Source organism: Lolium rigidum, chromosome 4 (genome assembly GCF_022539505.1).
Source record: "Lolium rigidum isolate FL_2022 chromosome 4, APGP_CSIRO_Lrig_0.1, whole genome shotgun sequence".
NCBI classification, from domain to species: domain Eukaryota; kingdom Viridiplantae; phylum Streptophyta; class Magnoliopsida; order Poales; family Poaceae; genus Lolium; species Lolium rigidum.
Window position 1 is genome coordinate 138209457 of NC_061511.1, and position 21403 is coordinate 138230859.

The 21403-nt window shown below is 57.9% G+C and overlaps 1 protein-coding gene across 1 annotated transcript; it reads left to right on the plus strand.

Annotated features, from left to right (window-relative positions):
- The first annotated feature begins 1022 nt into the window (after nucleotides 1-1022).
- Nucleotides 1023-17880, plus strand: LOC124649547. The gene is made up of 3 exons (XM_047189157.1): nucleotides 1023-1241; nucleotides 1345-1550; nucleotides 17556-17880. Exons 1-3 carry the CDS (start codon nucleotides 1149-1151, stop codon nucleotides 17806-17808), a joined length of 552 nt encoding a protein of 183 aa, XP_047045113.1. The 5' UTR covers nucleotides 1023-1148; the 3' UTR covers nucleotides 17809-17880.
- Nucleotides 17881-21403: the final 3523 nt, after the last annotated feature.

Sequence of the window (21403 nt, forward strand, 5' to 3'; positions counted from 1 at the left end):
CCAGCGGTGGCGAACGGCGTGGCGGCGTGCGCCGTGCCCTATCGACGGGATGGAGAAGTGGAGGTACTTCGTTGGTGTTTCGATTTTTTTTTCCGGGAGAGACGAGATTAGCAGGCTCCGCGGATGGTGTCCGTGAGTCCGTGTGAAATACGCGGCCCATCCGCGAATCCGTTTGGCCTTTTTAACGGACACGGACATAAAGAGTCCACGGACATCCGTGTCCATTTGCAGCCTGACCCAGCCGGCTGGGGAGAGGCGTCTTGCTCACCGCGGCCTGCCGCACTGGTCGGCTCACATGGCTTGGGCAGCCATCCTCCGCGGATTAGGGTCCTCAACGCGACGCCGAAGAGGAGGAGGGTCCGGTCTACTCCCCACGCCACCAAGAGGACCGATCAAGGAATCCGAGACGCTCGATAAGCGGAGGCGCGTCCCGCCGCCTCGGATCTCGCCGTGTTGTTCCCTTCTTCCGCTCCGGCCTCCAACCCTTCTCCATCGGCGTTCCCCAACCGCCCCCGCCGCCGGGAGGACCGGTCGAGGAAGCCGATACGCTCGCGAACCGGCGGCGCATCCCGCCGCCGGGCGCCGAGCTGCGCCATCGCCTTGTTCCGCTGCGGCTTCCATCCCGCCGGCCGGAGGGCGCCGGCGGGCCGGCGAGGTCCCGGTCGGGCCGTCGCTAGACCGGGGGGCGCTGGCGGTCGATTGGGTTCTCCCGGGCGACGATTGCACGCGATGGCACCGCCGGTCGCGGGACGCAGCGGCTTTCCTCGAGATTGAAGCGCACGGGGGAGGAGGTGGATTGCGTTGTGCGATGGGCGGGGGAGAGAGAAGGGGGCAGGGTTTCCTGGTTGAGTAAACGAACTGATACGGTGGCAATTGTATGTATTATTCGGTTTGGTGGGAGGGTAAAATCGTCCAAAGAAATATTGGACGAAAATTTTGGCAGAAACCTTAGCTCCTTTATTATTAGGTATAGGTATAGATTTATGCTTGAGCCTGGCTAGACCAAAGGGCGAATTAAGACACCATTTCTGCCCGGGATCCTCTCCGCGTCTTCTCCTGCCCCGAAGCGCGACGCGACAGGAACACGCGCTAATCTGAAATTTCGGACCAAGCAATCGGTGAGCTTCGTGGCGCCAGCCAACCCCGCCATGGCCGGCTCCACCACGGTGCTGGCCGCCATCCTGCTCGTCGACCTCGTCGCCTTCGGCCTCGCCATCGGCGCCGAGCAGAGCCGCCCCACGGTACGCCCCGCCCGATCTGCCCCGATCCACCCCCTCTCCATCTCTCTAATAAGCTCTCCGCCCGACGCGGCTGTGCTGACGCTGCTGCTTTGCGCCGCCGCAGGCGAGCCTGGAGACGGACGCGAGGAACGAGTGGACCTACTGCCGCTACCACCCCGACGCGTCCACGGGGATGGGCGGCGCCGCGCTCGCGCTGCTGCTCGTGGGCCAGGTGGTGGCCGCCGCCGCCAGCCGCTGCTTCTGCTGCGGCGCCGCGCTCCGCCCCGGCGGCGCGCGCGGCTGCGCGCTCATGCTCTTCCTCTCCTCCTGGTTGGTGCTCTCGATCCATCCCCCCCAGCATCCTCCCTTCCCCAGTTCCTCTCTCCTCCCCTGCCTGCTCGCCGCGCCGCCTTGACTTCCACGTGACGCTGACGTGGGGGCCCCGCTAGTCGGAATCTTCACCTTTCTCGCTGTTGTTATTTAGTAGTACCATGTTTAGATTTCCAGAGGCGAAAAGGTCAGAGAGTCGGGCGTAGGAAAGCGTGTCGGAACAACAACTACACCCACCCCCTCCATGTTCTTGGCCAACCAAACCCCCATTGATCAGACAGGAATCCTCGCGGGGCTTTTGTGATGATTTATGCTTAAATTGAGGTTTTATAATCTTGTTAGTGCTCCAGTCACGTACGGCAACCTCTGGGGCCGTTTCAAGGAAAATGAAAGGTCCTTCTGGGAATTGGGACGATGTAGACGCAGTTAGGAGTACTTGCGTCGAGCTATTCAAGAAGTACATGTGCACATTGTGCTTTTCACATGTAAATCATGGTGGGATTTTGTGGAAGTTGCTAGTCATTACTCAGCAGGTGGCTGTTTTTGCGAGGACCGTTTAGTTACACCTAGACCTAGCTTTGTGCACTTCATTTAGACCACTTGACCAGCAAACCTTTTAACGGTTCCTAGGTGGCCCACGTTTTTGTCAAATCAAATTTTGATCAGCTTTTTTTGGGGGGGTTTGATCAGCTTGTAGAGTTCAGATGTGAATTTAGGGCCTGTTTGTATCGCAGAAATGGAAAATGTAGAAATAGAAAAGGAATGCAAGTGCAAAATAAAGGTGTGCAAAAGACACAAAAAAATACAGTAATAACCGCTTTCATAGAACAGAGGAATAATGTCTGAAGTCTCAACCCAAAGCATATGGGTCGGGTGTGGAAAAGAGGCTGGAGTGGGTGCCTTGGGCCATAGGAAATCAAAACGCAGGAATTTGTAGCACCATTCCTTTGATCCAAAGGACACGTGTATGAAAAAGAATCCAAAGGATTGGATTCCGATTGTGATAACCAAATTGAGATTTTGTTTAAACGTTTATTGTTTTGATAGGATATTCGGGGAGTGTCGGGGGGAAGACCCCGGGTAGGGCAATGGACGGTGAGCAGCCGGCTGGCCACTGGCCGGCTCGCGGCAAAGGCCGGCTGAGGAGCAGCCGGGCCGGCGCCGTGGCCGGCTGGTCCGGAAGCCGGCTGGCTCTAGGTCCTAGTCGGCCCGGCTACGGCCGCCAATGCCAGTAGCCGGGCCGGCTTCTACAAGCCATATCCGACCGGGGGTCCGTACCTCGGACCGACTCGAGGCCGGCGAGTCTTGCACCGGAAGGAACCGGGTTGGTGATCCGGGTTCCCAAAGTCCACGCCGACTTCATCTTCCGTAAGCGCGGGGCACCGTGGAGCAACGGTGCCACGCGCCGGACGGGCCATCATGGCTTACGACGCGCCGTACGAGGCTACGGTGGTCGACGGCGGCAGGGACGCTTCCTCTCCATACCGCCGACCGTGGCGGCCGGATGGGACGAGCCATGACGCCTCAACGGCTCCCGACGTCACCACCTCGGGAAGGAGCGGAAGCCGAAGCCGGCCAAGCCGGCTAGTAGACTATAGGGTCTTATATGTAAAGTGCTCGGTGCCTATATAAGCCGCACTACCCCTCTCGTGCGGGGAGGATCGATCATTTATCGCTTTCACCTACCTACGGAGCTGCCACCGTGAGAGAGACCATCGTCTCCCTTAGCCTCTCGGGGCCGGCCGGACACGGCTCTAGGAGCACCATTGTACTTGTGTGATATCATATACACTCTAGCAGGAGTAGAGGTTTTACCTCCACCGGAGGGCCTCGAACCCGGGTACGTCGCCGTGTCGCTCGTGCCCATACCCGCTTCCGGATACCGCCGTGAGATCTCTCGAGAGCCCCTTCGATTAGCCACCCTATGGCATATGCCGTGACGATACCACGACATTTGGCGCCCACCGTGGGGCCTTCGAGCATCCTCGGCCGGTGTCTTCATCCGGACGGGCCTCACCATCACCACCGGCGAGCGAGTCGCTTCGGGCTTGATCCGGAGATTCGGCTCCTCGGCTGCGTCGGCGACAACGCTCGGCCGCTTCGCCGACCGGCCCTTCCCGGCCGGCGGCGGCGTCATCTCCTTCGGCGGCCACGACGCGTCTGCGTCGCCACCGTCGCGCCCGCCGCGCTACCCGCGGCGGGTGTTGCGCTGCGCTAGCCCTCCTCCGCGAGCCGGCGGCAGCGCTCCCGCCCGGCCCCGCCGTCGTGCAAGTCATGATGGGCGGCAAGGAAGTCACCAAGAACCCGCGCACCCGCGGCCCCAACCTGGAGCGCAACGTCGACCCCAACGCCTCCGGCTCGGGCCCAAAGGCGCCACCACCACCGTCCCGGCCGGAGCAAGTCCGGGCAAAGCCGAGCACCCCGCTCACCACCGGCGCCGGCACCGACGCCGCCGCCGTCGAGGCAGACCCGGAGGCGCACCGCGTGCTCCTCCTCAAGCGGACCGAGGAGCTGGCTGCCGCTAAGCGCCAGTGGGACATCACCCGGCCGCGAGTACAACCGCGCCCACGGCCTCACCCCGGCGGCGACAACCCCGGTCGAGCCGGCCGGATCCGCCGCAGAGGCCGCGACCTAGGCGCCGAGATCGACCGCGACGGCGCGGACGAGCCGGCTCCATCCATGGAGCTGCCCATCTACAACACCCCCGACAAGAACATGCTCGCGGCCGAAGCCGCCGCGAGAAGAGCCGCACCGCCTCGAAGGCGAAGAGCTACGCCGCCGGACCGCGCGGGTGGCTGATTTGGTGAAGGCTGCCAACAGGCGGTCGAAAGACCTGTGTACGCCCGAGACCCTAGGGCTCCTCACGCTCGTGGTGCCGGGGACACGGCCGAATCCGCCTCCCGACGACCAAGCCGGCGCAACGACTCCCGCGCCACGCACGCAGCCTCAAGCCGGCCGAGCCACCAACCGGGCGGCGGCAGCAGCCGCGGCCGGGCCCCACCGAGCGGAACCGGGAGCAAGACTCCGAGCCTCGACGCCCACATCGGCCGGCTCCGAAGCCGGCCGGCGCTCGCCGGCCGGCCCACTCCCGGCCGGGCCCGCGCATCGAGCCCGCCGACGCGCGAGACCGCCTCGACCGGCTGATCGAATCCCGCATCGCGGAGAGGAGGCGCCGGCTTGCCCCAAGTGCTTCGGGCCCCGCATCGCCAACGAGCCCGTGCTCGACGGCTTCCGGCTCCCCGCGACACGCCCAAGTACGACGGCACCGCCAAGCCGGAGGACCGGCTCGCTGGACTACTCCACCGCAGTCGGCATCTCTCGGGGCAACAAGCGCCTGGGCTGTGCGCTACTCCCCCTCATGCTGCTCGGCTCCGCCCGCACGTGGCTCAACAACCCGCCGGCCGGCGAAGCATAAACGGCTGGCCGGACTTCGAGGCCGCCTTCATCGGCAACTTCACCGGCACCTATCGCCGGCCGGGTCGCCCTCAACGGCTTGAGATGTGCAAGCGGGGCCCGGACGAGACGGATCGCGCGTACCGACGCGCCGGTGCGAGATGCGCAACTCTTGCGAGGGCGTGCACGAGATGCAAGCCATCGGCTTCTTCATGGGAGGCTGCCGGCCCAACACCATGCTTGTGGCACAAGCTACGCCGCAGCGAGCCCAAGACGATGGCCGCCTTGATGGCCATCGCCGACAAGCACGCGCTGGGCGAGGAAGCCGGCAAGGCGCCGGCGACGTTTCACCGGCCCCGAGCAAGACGAGACAACAACAAGCCGGGCTGAGCACAAGCCGGCCGAGGGCGGCTCGCATGGCAGCCGGCGGGACAACTACCGCGGCAAGCGTCACGGCGACCAGCCGGACCGCCGGTACGGTTCCGCCCATGTGGCGGCCGTGTCGGACAACGCGGCAGGCGGCAGCCGCCGCCGGAAGCAAACGGACCGGCAATGGAAGCCGAAGTACACTTTCGAGCGAGATGCTCGACTCGCCGTGCAAGTACCACAGCGGCAAGAACCCCTCCAACCACACCACCCGCGACCGCCACTTCATGAAGCGGGCGACAAGCGGCGAACCCCTCCCCCTCCACCCCGCCTCCTCCGGCCGGCGGGCCGGGTGGTCAAGGCGGCGCAGAGAACGCCAACCTCGAGCACCACGAGGCTAACCAAGTGCACCATGGCCGATATCCGGCCGAAGATGCTACCTACATCATCTTCACCTCCGAGCCCGAGGACAAGACGAGCCGACGAGCCGTTCCCTCGAGGTCAACGCGGTCATACCGCCGGTCCCCCGATGACCTAAGCCGGTCGAAGCAGGCCATCACATTCGATCGCCGCGACACACCGGCTGTCCTGCCGAAGCCGGGCAGCTACGCCATGGTCCTCGACCCCACCATCGGCACGACTCGGCGCGGCGTGCGATTCTCGCGCGTCCTCATCGGCGGCGGCAGCAGCATCAAGATCCTCTACCGCGACACCGCCCGCAAGCCGGGCATCCGGGAGGCCGAGTTGCGCCCCACCCCACCGTCTTCCATGGCATCGTGCCGAGCCACTGCTGCCGGCCCGATCGGCCGGATCACGGCGGAGGTGATGTTCGGGAAGCCGGACCACTTCCGCACCGAGAGAATCGAGTTCGAGGTGGTGGACATCGTGAGTCCCTACCACGCGCTCTCGGGCAGGCCGGCCACGACCAAGTTCATGGCGGTGCCCCACTATGGGTACCTGAAGATGAAGCTGCCTGGCCCAAAGGGGTCATCACCATAGCCGGCGACTATCGCCGCTCCATGGGCTTGCGCCACGCGAGCTCCAAGATGGCCCGGACGCTGGTCATCGCCACCGAGAAGCGACTCATCCACGACGCCGTTGCCCTCGCCAAAGCCGCGCGAGACGGACATGCCGGCTGCGGGCAACCCGAGCTGGGACGACTCACTTCCGGCCGGCCGACAACACCAAGAAGATCTGCTTGGACCCGGCGCGGCCGGACAAGTACGTCACCATCGGTGCCGGCTTGAGCAAGAAATAGGAAAGCGAGCTCACCGGCTTCCTCCGTGAGAATCGGGACATCTTCGCATGGACTCCAAGAGACATGCCGGGTGTGCTGAGGGAGTTGGGCGAGCACCACCTCCACGTCCGGCCTGAAGCCAAGCCGGTGAAGCGGCCTCTCGGGCGCTTCGCCGAAGAACGAAGGAAGGCCATCGGTGAAGAAATCGCCGGCTCCTAGCTGCCGGCTTCATCATGGAAGTCTCGCACCCGGGCCTGGTTGGCGAACCCGGTCCTGGTCTTGAAGAAGAACGGCTCTCGGCGCATGTGTATCGACTACACCAGCTCGAACAAGGCGTGCCCGAAGGACCCCTTCCCCTGCCGCGCATAGATCAAGTCATAGACTCGATTGCCGAGTCGTGAATTGTTGTCTTTTCTAGATGCCTATTCGAGGCTACCACCGGATTCCTTTGAATCCGGATGATCAAATAAAGACTTCGTTCATTACCCCGTACGGGGCTTACGCTACACGACTATGCCATTCGGCTTGAAAAATGCGAGCGCCACCTACCAAAGGTGCATGCAAAAGTGTTTGCAGGATCAAATCGGCGAAATGTTCACGCATATGTGGATGATGTCGTTGTAAAAACCAAGGAGATGTCTACCCTCCTTGATGACTCGAGAGAAACCTTCACCAATCTGCGAAGATTCCGGATGAAGCTCAACCCGGCCAAGTGCACTTTCGGCGTGCCGGCCGGCCAACTCCCGGGCTACCTCGTCTCTCGGCGAGGAATCGAAGCCAACCCGAGAGAAGATCGGTGCCATTGAGAAGATGGAGCTGCCGCGGTGCCTCAAGGACGTCCGGAAGTTCGCCGGCTGTCTGGCTTCCTTGAGCCGCTTCGTCGGCCGGCTGGGGAGAAGGCACCGCCCTGTACTCGATTGATGAGGAAGGCGGACAAGTTCGTCCGGTCACCGCGAGCGGATGAAGCCTTCCGTGACTTAAAGCGCGTGCTCTCAACCGCGCCAATCCTTGCAACGCCGGGTTCAATGGAGCCGATGTTCGTTGTACATCGCAGCCACCAACCGAGTGGTTAGCGTTGTCTCAGTGGTGGAGCGCAAAGAAGCCGAAAACAGAGAGCAGCTGGTCCGGCGCCCGGTCTACTACCTCGGCGAAGTGCTCTCCCGATCGAAGCAAAACTACCCCCACTACCGAGAAGGTCACCTACGGTGTCTACATGGCAGCCAAGAAGCTCAAGCATTACTTCCAAGAACATCCCATCCGGGTGGTTGCCACGAGCGCCTCGGCGGAAATCATCGGCAGCAAGGATGCCAACGGCCGGGTTGCCAAGTGGGCCTCGGAGCTAGCCGCCCACACCATCCTCTACGAGCCACGCACAGCCATCAAGTCGCAGATCCTCGCGGACTTCTTCGTCGGCCGGGCCGAGATGCGTGCACTGCCGCCTGTGCCGGATTCCACACATTGGAAGATGCACTTCGACGGCTCGAAGATGCGCAACGGCTTGGGAGCCGGCATCGTCATCACCTCTCCCAAGGGAGACCGGGTCGGACTACGTCCTGCAGATCCACTTCGCCGCATCCAACAATGTGGCGGAGTATGAAGCGCTCATACATGGGCCGAGGCGGCCAAGGAGATTGGCGTGCGTCGCATACTTTGCTTCGGCGACTCCGACTTGGTTATACGGCAAGCATCCGGCGGCCGGGACGCGAAGGACGCCAACATGGCCTCATACCGCTTCCACGTCCGGCAGCTATCCGGCTTCTTCGACGGCTGCGAATTCCACCATGTGCCACGAGCAAACAACGAGGCGGCCGACGCCTTGTCCAAGATTGGCTCAACCCGGCAAGCCATTCGCCGGGTATCGCCTTGGCGGTTATCAAGAAGCCGTCCATCATACCGGTCACCGGATTCGGATTCAATATTCGTGCTCGGCCGACCCGGGGCTGCTCGGCCGAACCGGGGGCTTCATCGCCCAAGTCGGGGGCTAACAAACCGAACCCGCCGGCTACCATGCCGAACCCGGGGACTTCTCGGTCCAACCCGGGGGCTTCATCGCCACACTCGGGGGCTAGCAAGCCGAACCCGCCGGCTAGCAAGCCGAACCCGGCGACCATGCGATCAAAGCCGGAAGCTCCCACGCGGGAGACCCCGTTGGTCGGCGTATTCGAGATAAGATGCGTACCTTCATGGGCACAAGAATTCCTCTCCTACCTCACCGACGGTGTGCTTGCCCCGATGACAGAGTCCGGGCCGGGCAGATTGAGAGAAGGGCCAAGGCCTATACAATCATCAACCACGAGCTGTACAAACGCAGCGTAAGTGGGGTGCTCCGACGGTGCGTCGAGCCGGCCGAAGGGATTGAACTCCTAAGGGAAATCCATCGGGGTGAGTGCGGCCACCACGCCTCCTCCCGAGCCATAGTGGCCAAAGCCTTCCGGCACGGTTTTTGCGGCCGACTGCGCTCGGAGACGCGAAGAGGCGGTGAAGAAGTGCAACGGCTGCCAACGCTTCGCCAAGCAAAGGAACACGCCGGCTTCCGCCTTGAAGACCATCCCCATTACCTGGCCATTTGCCGTATGGGGCTTGGATATGGTGGGCCCATTCAAAACAGCCCGAGGCGGCATGACTCATCTCTTGGTGATGATTGACAAGTTCACTAAGTGGATCGAAGCCAAGCCAATCAAGAAGCTGGACGGCTCCACGGCCGTCACATTCCTCAAGGAAATAATCGTGAGATATGGCTACCCGCATAGCATCATCACCGACAATGGCAGCAACTTCGCCGAGGGCATCTTCAAACGCTCATCGCGGAGAGATGGGAATCCGGATGGACCTATCGTCCGTGGCGCACCCGGAAACCAACGGCCAAGTGGAGAAGGCTAACGGCTTGATCCTAGCCGGCATCCGGCCCTGGCTGGTAGAGCCGCTTGAGCGCTCGGCCAGCTGGCTGGATTGAAGAGCTGCCCAGCGTGCTTTGTGGAGCTCGCGCACAACGCCAAACCGCTCGGTCGGCTTCACACCCTTCTTCCTCGTATACGGAGCCGAAGCCGTCTCGCCGACCGATATCGAGCACGACGCGCCAAGGATCAAGCTCTACACGAAGGCCGAAGCCAAAGAAGCTCGCGAAGATGGAGTCGACCTGGTTGAAGAGGTCCGGCTGATGGCCGAGTCCGGGTCAACCGTATATCGACGAAAGCCTCCGTCGCTACCACGGCCGGAAGGTCAAGACCTTAGTATTCCGAGAAGGAGACCTAGTGCTCCGGCTGATCCAACGGACAGCCGGACAAGCATAAACTAGCATCCCCATGGGAGGGTCCCTTCATCGTGAGCAAGGCGGTAGGCAATGATTCCTACTATCTCATAGATGCCCAAGAGGCTAAGAAAAACAAGCCGGACAAGGTCGACGAGGAGACTAAACGTCCCCGGAATGTCGAGTTACTCCGCCCATTTTACACATGAGAACGAGGAATGTATGTATCCCTTGTATCCCTTTTGTGAGTTATGAAAAAGCTTGCGCCAAGAGCGCCGTTTCCGACAAGTTTTTCGCGTACTTTACCTTGTTTCGCCAATTGGCTTGAACCCTCTCACGCGGTCGGCTCGATAACTTGATCCGGTTTCCGACGGCCGGCTTCCGATCCAGGCTACGGACCGCAACCCGGCTGTCCGGCTGGCGGGAGTAAGGCCTAGGGAGCCGACACGCGAAAAACGACTAAGGGAAAGAGTAAAGCGAGTTGACTTGCAACTCTTCATAAAAGTGCCGGATTGCCGAATTCAGCTCGTTCGACCGAAATATCGTCGGCCTCACCTGGCCGGCCCGCTCTTGATCCGGCGACGGATCGCAAGTCGGACGTACGACCGGCAAGGGCACAGCCAAAGAGTGGGGCGGACGGGAAAAAGCGAACGAGTCGAAAGAAAGCAACTCGGTACACAAATGATTAACAAACACATTAAAGTGTGCCTTAATAAAAGGATAATAACATTGTCTTACATCTGCACCCGGCATCCCGGGGATTTAATAAATTGTCTTGGCAAAAGAACAACTGAAAAGCAGGAAATCTAAGCCGGAGGGGCATCAGTGGAGCCGGCTGCCGGGTCGTCCTCGGGCACGTCCTCCGCCTCCTCATCGTCCATATAATCTCCATCGGACGGAGGAGGGTTCGGGTCCGCGACGAAGAGGGTCTTGTCGACGAACTCGGCGATGGTGCTGGCTCGAGCAAGGCGGGCGGCCTTGAGATCGGCTGGGAGTTTGTCCTCCACGCCGGCTCGCCGGAACTCAAGCTGCCCCGAGTCCACCTCGTTGTACCGGGAGAGGACGAAGGACAGCCGCCATGTCGGCACCGCGCGCGTGGCCGACTCCTTCCGGCCGAGGAAACGGTCCGGCGCCCGCTCCATCGCAGAGATGAGGCCGGAGATATCTTGCGGCGCCGCCTCTTCGAGCCACGCGCATGGGCACCGGCTCTTCGGCCGCCTTCCGAAGCTCCCGTGCCGAGCTTGGTGATGGGCTCGACGCGGGCACCCATGGACGCCGCGATGGTCCTCCATGGAGAAATACTCCGAGCTGCCTTCGCCGGTCTCCCGCCTCCCGGAGTCGCGCGCGACGCCAACGGCTGTCAAAGCCGCCTCCGCGTCTCCGGGAAGGCCGCCGCAAGAAGAAGAAACATGTCGGGAGCTGTCAAAGCCGAAATAAGCTGAAAAATGCAAATTTTCGAAGTCCTAAATTAGGCTCGGCGGCAGCGGCAAGAACCGACCGCCCCCGGCCCGAAGATGGAGATTTCGAAGTACAAAGAAAAGCTCGGCGGCAGCCGGCAAGAACCGACGCCCCGACCGAAGATGGAGATTCCGAAGTTCCAAAGTAAGCTCGGCGGCACGCAAGAACCGACCGCCCCCAGCCCGAAGATGGAGATTTCGAAGTACAAAAGAAAAAAGCTCGGCGGCAGCAAGCAAGAACCGACCGCCCTGCCCGAAGATGGAGATTCCGAAGTTCCAAAGTAAGCTCGGCGAGCCGGCAAGAACCGATCGCCCTCAGCCCGAAGATGGAGATTTCGAAGTACAAAAGAAAAAGCTCGGCGGCAGCTCGACAAGAACCGATCGCCCTGACCCGAAGATGGAGATATCGAAAAAATCAAGTTTCGCGTCGGCTGCCAACCTAAGCCGGCAGCTCGACGCGCCGAAAGCCGGCAAAGGGAAAGGAACATAAAGATGCACTCACCCGCCAAGCCGCGATCAAGCGCGCCAAAATCGTCGGTCCGGCGTTTGGCGGTAGCCGTCGGCTCCGTGGACTTGGCGGTGACCTCCTCCGCAGCGCAAGCCGCCGCTTCTCCACCTCCGTCGGCCCGCCGGCTCGGATCATCCACCTTCTCCTTCTCCGCCGTCCCGAGGGAGTTGAGCTCGGTGAGGTGGTTCCGCTCCCGACAGGGCGCAGCCGCGTCGCCTCTGCTCGGCCCAGCTTAAGCTTGCGGGCGGCGGATCGGCCCGCCTCCTCGCTCACGCGCGACCGGTCGCGAGCGGCTCGGAGATCCGACTCCGGCTGCGGGACCTTGGCGGCTTCAACTGCGAGGCGGCCAGAAAGAAATGTCAGCCAACCAAGATTAGAAAGAAAACAAGACATCAAGTCGAAAGAAGCATAGAGCTTACCCTTGACGGCTTCCAGCTCGCGGGCCAAGTCGGCCCGATCCAGCTTGGCCTTGTGGTAGTGGGTCACGGCGCGGTTGTACAGAGCGGTGCGCCGATCCGCCACAGCCTAAGGAAAAAGAAAAAGTTAGTCGATCGAGCGAAACCCGTGCCGGCTCCAAGCAGCCGGCCCATGCCTCGGAGGGCTACCAGGATAATAATCAGATCAAAAAACAGTCGAAGCTTACCTTGTTGGCTTCCTCCACCTTGGCGACGTTAGCCGCGGCCTCGGTTGCCCTGGCCTTGAGATTGGCCTGCAGGCTGGAGAAGAACATCTCCACCGATGCTTGGCCGGGGTTCCCCTCCCGGCTGGTCACCTCGTAGGAGTCGGCGCGGAGCCACGCCTGCTCCATGGTGGCGGCCGAGCCGAGGCTGGAGTCGGAGGCGGACGGCACTCGAAGAAGAAGTGCGCCCTTGGCCACGTGCGGGCCTTGCGGTGACGCCGATGGGGTTCCCGTCCTCACCAACGCGTGCGAGTCGGCGCCCTCCGTGCGCGCCGGCTCGTCCCTTGCCGGCTCCTGCCTGGCCGGCTCCCCCATAGTCGGCTCCGGTGGTGTCGGCGCAGCCATCTCCGGCGCCTGAGGCGCCCCCTCCGGGCTCTCTTCCAGCACCACCACGCTCGGCCTGGCTCCGGCTTCGATCATGGGCGGCGCAGCCCTGCCGGCCCCGGCTCCGGTCGCAGGCGGTGCGGAACTGCCGGCTCCGGCTTCGGTCGACGGCGGCATTCCCGGCACCAGCCCCGGCAGCTTGGGCCCGGAGGACGAGTCCGGCCCGGGAACATGTCGTCCGGGCGTCGCCTGGCGAGTCGGCTCAACCCGCGTGCCGCGATCAGGCGCTGAGGCCAGCGGCACGGCGAAGGAAGGCGCCCCTGTGACAGGCGGCGGCGGTGTAGATGCGCGCGAGGAAGGCTGCGGCGTCTGCTCCCTCCTCTGGCGGGGAAGCGGCGACACAACGCGCGGAGCTTGCCGGGAGCCGCCGCCCTGGGCAAACTTGATAGGGGCCCTAGCCGGATAAACAGAGAGATAATAAGCATAAAAGTAAGGAAAGAAAAGGAATCAAACAAGAAAAGGAGAGAAAGAGCTCACCCGGCTTGCTCCGGGACCATCTTCGGCCGCCGCCGGCGCAGCTTCTTCGCTTCGCCTCCAAGGCGGCGGTGGAGCCGGCTCGCTCGTGCCCTTGGGCGCCGAAGTCGCCGTAGTGCTTGGCGGCCTCGTGCGCAGAGGCACGGCGGGGATGGGCCCCGTGCCGGACATCGCCGGCTCCTCCTCCTCCTCTTGCCGCTTCCGGTGAAGGGGCGGATTGTGCTCCCCCTGGCCGCCTAGATCAGGCGCCTGCGGCAGGTCGTCGTCGCCGGCATGTTCGCCGGCTTGGTCGGCCGGATCGACGTGATCCGGCGTCCACCTCTTCGTCGCCGTTCTGGCGCTCAAAAAGCTAGAAGGACAGAAAAAACATGAACATATGACAAACCGGAAGTCGGCAGAAGAAAAAGGAAGTCGGCCTCGCAGCCGCAAGCCGGAAAATGGCAAAGACATGAGACTTACCCGCGCCGGCGATGCTCCCTGTCGCAAGGCACCAGCCCGTAGCTCCAGCTCTCCGTTAGGTTCGCCTTGGTGATATGGTTCACCCGGCTGGCCACCTGGGCTTTGTTGAGCGGCGCCTTGGACGTCCGGTTCGGATCGAACCGGCCGGACATGTGCCCGATCTTGTGGGTGCGCATCTGGAGCGGCAGCACGCGGCGCTCGGCGATGGTGCAGAGGAGATCTTCGGCGGTCAGCCTGCCATCGGTGGTCGTCGCCAGGAAGTCCCAAAGCAGGTTCACCTCGGCGTTCGGATCCGTCGAGCCGGGCGTTGTGGCTCCAGTTGATCCGGCCGACTGGAGGAGCCGGGTTGAACTCCGGCAAGTTGATCCGGTCGACGAGCGCCCCGTCGTTGCGCACGTAGAAGAATGACATCTGCCAATTCTTCACCGAGTCGACGGTGGGGATTTTGGGGAAAGGCGTACCGGGCCGGGTGTAGATCGAGGCGGCGCCGCAGGCCCGCAAGCGGCCCTCGGTGGTTTGGGCCTTCAAGTAGAAGAGCCGGCTCCAGAAGTCGATGTCGGGCCACAGGCCGGCGTAAGCCTCCATGAACGCTACGAAGCAGCTCAAGAGGACGCACGCGTTGGCCGGCAGGTGATGCGGCTGAAGGCCGAAGTGGTCGAGGAATTGCCGGAAGAATGTCGAAGCCGGCAGGCCCAGCCCGCGGTCGAGGTGCGCGCCGAAAACGACGCGCTCGCCGGGCTCCGGCTTGGGCTCCAACTCCCCGCCGGGCGCCCGCGTGATCACCAACCGCGGGATCCGCCGGAGGCGCACCAGGCGCTCGATGTCGTCCTCGCGCATGTAGGAGCCCCTCCACGATCCGCTGGGAGACGCCATTGACGAGGTCGAGGAAGAAGATGACCAGGAGAGGCGGAACGGCGAGGAAGAGCCTTGCGACCGCGGCGGCGACAACGGCGGCTGAGGACGCTCCGTCGAGACGCGCGGCCCCGTGGCGCCGGATTGACGAAGTAACGGCGGCGGATCGGTGGAGGTTCGCCCGCCGGAGTTCGCCAGCGGGAGACGTTCGCCGGAGCAACAGCGAGCTCGAGCGCGCGGAGAGCGATGGAAGCAGGAACGCGAGGAGGAAGAGAATGGCAAGTGGCCGCCTCGATGCCTCCCCCACGGCATTTATAGCCTCCTGCCGCGGGCGGTTGGCTTCCAAGTGGCAGTCGTGGGCCACGTCCCCGGATTTACTGCGCCGTAACTCCGCCCACGTCCACAACGGTTATCAGAAAAGGCCACACCACGTCGCCCACTGCCGCACCGGATCCGGAGGGACATTGATGTGACCAGACGAACCGACAGCCAGGCCAGGCGTCAGACCGGTCAAGTCGGGCGCAGGACCCGAGGCGGCGGAGACCCCGGCGCGCGGCGAGCCGGAGCCGGACCAAAGTTCCACTCGAACCAAAATTCTTCAGCAAGGCGGAGGCGCCATCAAATCTTGCGAGAAAGCAAAAACTATACAAGTGTAAAAAGCGGCCGGCTGGGAGCAGCCGGCAGGAACGAGCCGGATGAGGGCGCAGCCGGCTGAATGAAAATTCTCAGTCGGCCCCTCCAAGTGCCGTCAAATATATTAAGAAGCCAGGAAAACCTGCCTAGGTCCTTCTAAACGCAGGACCTTGCCAGCTTCGGGGGCTAATGTCGGGGGGAAGACCCCGGGTAGGGCAATGGACGGTGAGCAGCCGGCTGGCCACTGGCCGGCTCGCGGCAAAGGCCGGCTGGCGCCGTGGCCGGCTGGTCCGGAAGCCGGCTGGCTCTAGGTCCTAGTCGGCCCGGCTACGGCCGCCAATGCTTGTAGCCGGGCCGGCTTCTACAAGCCATATCCGGCGGGGGTCTGTACCTCAGACCGACTCGAGGCTGGCGAGTCTTGCACTGGAAGGAACCGGGTTGGTGATCCGGGTTCCCAAAGTCCACGCTGACTTCATCTTCCGTAAAGCACGGGGCACTGTGGAGCAACAGTGCCACGCGCCGGACGGGCCATCATGGCTTACGACGCGCCGTACAGGCTACAGTGGCTGACGGCGACAGGGACGCTTCCTCTCCATACCGCTGACCGTGGCAGCCGGATGGGACAGGCCATGACGCCTCAACGGCTCCTGACGTCACCACCTCGGGAAGGAGCGGAAGCCGAAGCCGGCCAAGCCGGCTAGTAGACTATAGGGTCTTATATGTAAAGTGCCGGTGCCTATATAAGCCGCACTACCCCTCTCGTGCAGGGAGGATCGATCATTTACTGCTTTCACCTACCTACAGAGCTGCCCTGTGAGAGAGACCATCGTCTCCCTTAGCCTCTCAGGGCCAGCCGGACACAGCTCTAGGAGCACCATTGTATTGTGTGATATCATATACACTCTAGCAGGAGTAGAGGTTTTACCTCCACCGGAGGGCCTCGAACCTGGGTACGTCGCCGTGTCGCTCGTGCCCATACCCGCTTCCGGATACCGCCGTGAGATCTCTCAGGAGCCCCTTCGATTAGCCACCCTATGGCATATGCCGTGACGATACCACGACAGGGAGTTTTGAATATTTGTGACATTTATATAAATGATTGATTTGGCATATGCATTATCTATGGACTTGCACATGGGCGCATAATTACAGTACAGCTGTTAGTGTAGTGTAGCCTTCAGAAGATCAGAGGGGATCTGAGTCTGGTTAATGAAATGTTGGCAGCACTTGTTTAGTAATATGTTTAATTGGTTGTTGGAAATGGTCTTACGTTGTACACGTACCTTTGGTCATCAGACAGTTGGTTATCTTGAATTGCTTGTGATATGTTTTCTTTGGTCATTGTGAAGCCTTGACCTTTGTTGTATTTGCCACTTTATGGCCTTCGTGTTCTAATACAAAAATGCACTGATCGCCTACATATTTTGAGAAAAAATAGCTGAGATGATGTCAGATGATGACTCAATAACACACTCGGTCAATTACTCAAGGAGCATCTGTTGGTTAACACTACTTTAGGTTCCGGTTCTTATGTTTTGGACTACTCACTTGGCTCCTGGGATTACTTCTAGTAGAAAAAAAAGAGGCATTGCTCTGGCAGCTCTGGCTCCATTTGATTGCCTGCACGAAACCAATACTACCCATACAGCCTGTGGGGAGCGGCAGATTATTGACCCAGCCAAAAGTAGCCAGACTATTTTTTTCTGAAAGCTAATAATTTTTTGAATTCAGATTACATGCTGATAACAGCAAGTCGTTCAACCATGACTTCCACATTCGTCCAAATACTATTCAGCCTTCCACTGCTTCCTCCTCTATCCACAATAATTCTTGCGATTTTTGCTTTAGGGACCTACATGCATTGGTCCAGAAGAGGTCACATTGAGTGCTTGCAGATGACAAGACATCTTTTCAGTGTCCTGAGGATCTTTCGTCATAGCAATTGTAATTTACCCAGAGGATTTCCTGAAATGGAACATCGTTCCTTAGTTTCCAAATGCACCAGCATGCTGCAGCGCATTATGTCAAGATTCTGATCACTTATCCACCACCATGCCAATCTGCACAAGCTCAAAAAACTATCTCTCTCTCAAGGTTGTAGCCTTGTAGGGACTTTTGTTGTCATTAGATCAATGTTTGCATAATTACAACTGCTTTAACTGAACCTATCTTCCTATCGGTCACGAAAACTTTGAGTTCAGTTTATATATTTTTCAATGGATATTTGCTCATCCTTGAACACTCAATGTGGAAAACCATACAATTCATGCAGGTAGCAGAATGGACACTAACGGTTTTTTCAATTACTGTGAACAGGTTGACATTTCTCATTGCAGAGGCCTGCTTGCTGGCTGGGCTGGTGCAGTCCGCCTACCACACTGGTTACCGCACAGTGATATTTGAAAACCCACCGGACTGTGAAACGGTGCGGCGGGGCACATTCGGAGCCGGTGCGGCTTTTGCCCTGATCACTGGTGTGCTCACCGGGTCATACTACTACTGTTTCTCCAAGTCGCGGGGGTCCTACCAACGCCCGGAGGCTGCCATTGGCATGAGCCGGTTTCAGTGAATCTGCTGTAACACATTGGCGAACCATGTACTGCACTACTGCTGCAACATTTTTGATAGCCATGCTATTACATTTTATCTCTAAAGAGCACTAAGCTCCCAGGGTTCCGGGTGTCCCTGGTCGCTCTGCACGTCGCTTTCATGGGATGGGTCCTACTCGCGTGGTCGGTTCACTTCTGCTCTGAATTGCGTTCGTTTGACTAGAGCGAGTCCACCAGAGCCTCTCCTCCACCTCCCTCGACCACCAATGCCGCCGCCGCTCACAGACCAAGCTCCCGTGCCGAGTCCCCACTCGATTCTCTCGCCGATGCAGCCCTCCCGCGGCCTAAATCGCGCTGCCGCTCAAATCTAGCTGCTCCCCTACCACCGTGGGCGCGAACCCTAGCGCCTCTCCTTCCGACGGCCGGCGCAGGAAGACCGGGATGTGCCGAGGACGTACTGCTGGTTCCCTCCACGAGCCTGCTGCACCCCAGACCTGCTGCCTCCACGGCCTTCTGCAAACCCGGCAACTGGCGACCCGACCCAATCAGTCTAGGGCAAGGCAGCCCTGCTGCAGACTGCTCGCCGTAGAGCGCGAGTTCCAGGTCGTCAGAAGGTTCGATTTGAGGAATTCGTTTGTGTGCGGCAGGGAGGAAGCTAGGCCCAATTCCAGGGAGAACAACCTTGGTTTCTGCCGCCGTCGCCAACTCACGGGACGGGGACGCAGAAGCCCACGCCTCAGTATCCGGCAGAGACTGCAGAAGTGACCAACCACACCTGGGGAATTAGAGAGGTGGGTGGATTCCGTTGTATACCAGTCAATGTCGTCAGTGTCCACCGTGAAGGCAACAACTGTAGCGGCAGAGTTGGGTGCAAGTGCAACGCCGTTGATGTCTGGTTGTGGATGAGGCACATGCACATGTAGAGGCATTGAAGGCATAATGGAGCTGGGGAACGTCTCCAGATTCCCAAGGTTAGCATTCTCAAAACTTATCTCTACCTCTCCATATTTGGTACCAATTGACACTGCATAATGCCATGCTTAAAATTGATTTGAATGGTAAATTTGTCACCTAACAGTTGTCTAATTCGTGAACTAGAATTACGATTCAAACTGATATCAATTGTTGTGGAACTATCACTGTAGGAGGTGATTACTGAAAGGTAGATAAGGCCTCAACGAATTCTCTATTTGTCCGAGCAGCCATTGCTCTACAAAAATCCATTATACTGCAATTGGAAAGTTACTTCGGGTAATTGACTAATCTTGAATTCTGAAAAATTAGGAGGTGATTACTGAAGGTAGATAAAGTCTCAACAAATTCTCTATTTATATGCAGCCATTGCTCTAGGAAAATCCACTATACTACAATTAAAAAGTTATACTTGGGGTAATTAACTAATCTTGAAATCTTTTTGGTTTAATTTTTCAGTCATATGCATGTGTACATATGAGTGCGCTCACATTTCTTCAGTATTGCCAGTATAGAAGAAGAGGTTTGTTCTCTGGGTAATGTCGAGACTCAGCCACAATCATGAGCAGCGTCGGAGATACGATGCCTGGTGTGGGATAATGGCCTACATGCGAGTGATCTGAGAGGGCAATGGATGGCAGCCGACAGATATAGTCGATTTCTCTATTACGAATCTTGACACAACGCTGGTGCCACAATGTTGCTAGGTTTCTTATTACCTAGCGCCGCTGCCGGCGGTGATTCCAAATGAACATCAGATTTACCTATGGTTGTGATCGAAAGTTTACCGTTGCCAAATCATGCCTTTTTTCCTCGTGGAATCAACTACCGCTGCCACTGCAACGAGGCCTGCAATGCGGTTCTACGTTGCGCAACTCTAGATACTCCCTTGTCATTTTGAAAAAAAGGCACTCCCTTGTGGTGGTGAGTCTGCCACCGTTTAAAAATTCATCAACGTGCAGTAGATGCTACTTTTAGTTTGGAGCATACACATACTGCTTCGTGATGCAATAGGTTTTACTACAAAAAACATACCACGAGGTCATCTACCACAATGCAATGTTGCCGGGAAGAGGGGTGTGCATATATTTTTTTTAGAATACAGTGGTGTGCATATATAAGACCTACACCGCTCTGAATCTTGATTGATAATAATGCTAATTACGGACTACAACCTGATAATAAGTCATGAGATGGTATTTTTTAGGCTTGGCTTGAAATCTGTCAAAACTTAAAATTTCTCCTGGGATATATAAAAGCTATGGACATCAAAGAAGAAATGGTTGACTACATTTTTTGCATGTAAAGTTGCATTTCTTCGGGACCAATTAGACAAATTCAATTTGGAACAAGCTATCCATTTGATGTGTGACTCTTTTTTATACTTCCCACGTGTCTATCATCTTGAACGCCTTCTACATTATGAGTGTTTACGAAATTTAAGTTACCTTTGAGCGTTTAGTGATGCACCCGTGATGTGTTTAGCTTTTAATTAGGTGTTGAACATACATATATCCTCGCGTTTTAGAGTGTATGTTTGAGGTCTGGACTTTTGTCTGTTGCAATCAAAACAACATCAGGTAAACCTAAGTGAATTATACATTTCAGTCTGCACTAAACTCCACAATGGTAACAGTTTACACCACTACCAAAGCTATGGTCTATATTAATTATAAGATTGATCTGTGCTCACTTTATAACTGCATTTTTTTTGTAGTGGAGCACTTGTTCCTAAAAGGAAGACATGGGCCAAGATCATAACGAGTTCCTTTCACCGCTAACAAAATTTTATCATCGGAAAAGGTATAGTTTCATTCTAATAAGTGTGGGAACAATCAAATCACTAACCAGATTCTAAGGTTGATCTGATCATTTCATAACTAAAAATTTACTTCGGAAGGATTTGGGTGTGAGACCTGTTACATCCCTATTCATGCATATACATGCCATGTGTGCTCAGTTGCATTTTTAATAGACCTGTCGTAATTTCATAGATCAATATGGACCATTTCCCCGGTTTCAGTTTGTTGAAAAAAAAACCTATTTCGGTGCGGGAACCTACATTTTGTTGCGCCTTTGGTTGCATCTTCCGCGACAGGTGCTGGTTTACTCCTTTTGGGTAATGGTTTGTGTTCCATGCCATATATACATTGACCATTTACAAATTATGGGCCTGCAGTTTAGCCAAACAATAGTGTGGTTTAGTAAAGTAGGTAGTAAAAAGATGCCAAAAAAGAAATCAGTTTAGTTTAGAAATATTCTTTTTGAATGGCAGCAAAGTAAAGTTTTAAAGTCAGAAATACTCTATGTGAACCTCCTTAACATGTGAGTCACTCAGACAAAGAGTTTGTCTACTTTACCGAATTTTAATTTTTTGCATTATTTTTAGATATCCCAGACACATTCCGTTTAGTGCAACATAACAGTTTGTTGTCAGTTCATTATAATATGCGTAGATTATTGAAAAATATTTTCTATCAATTAGCTGTCCCATCCCAGGATAACTTTTTGACCTTCAAATTTGTCTGAAAGTTTTATGTTTGCGTAAATAGTTTTTTTCTATAGTATCACACCACCAATTACACAATAAACTTCATGGATGTTAATTTTATTTCTTAAAGTTGAGCTTGAATGTCCCTACAA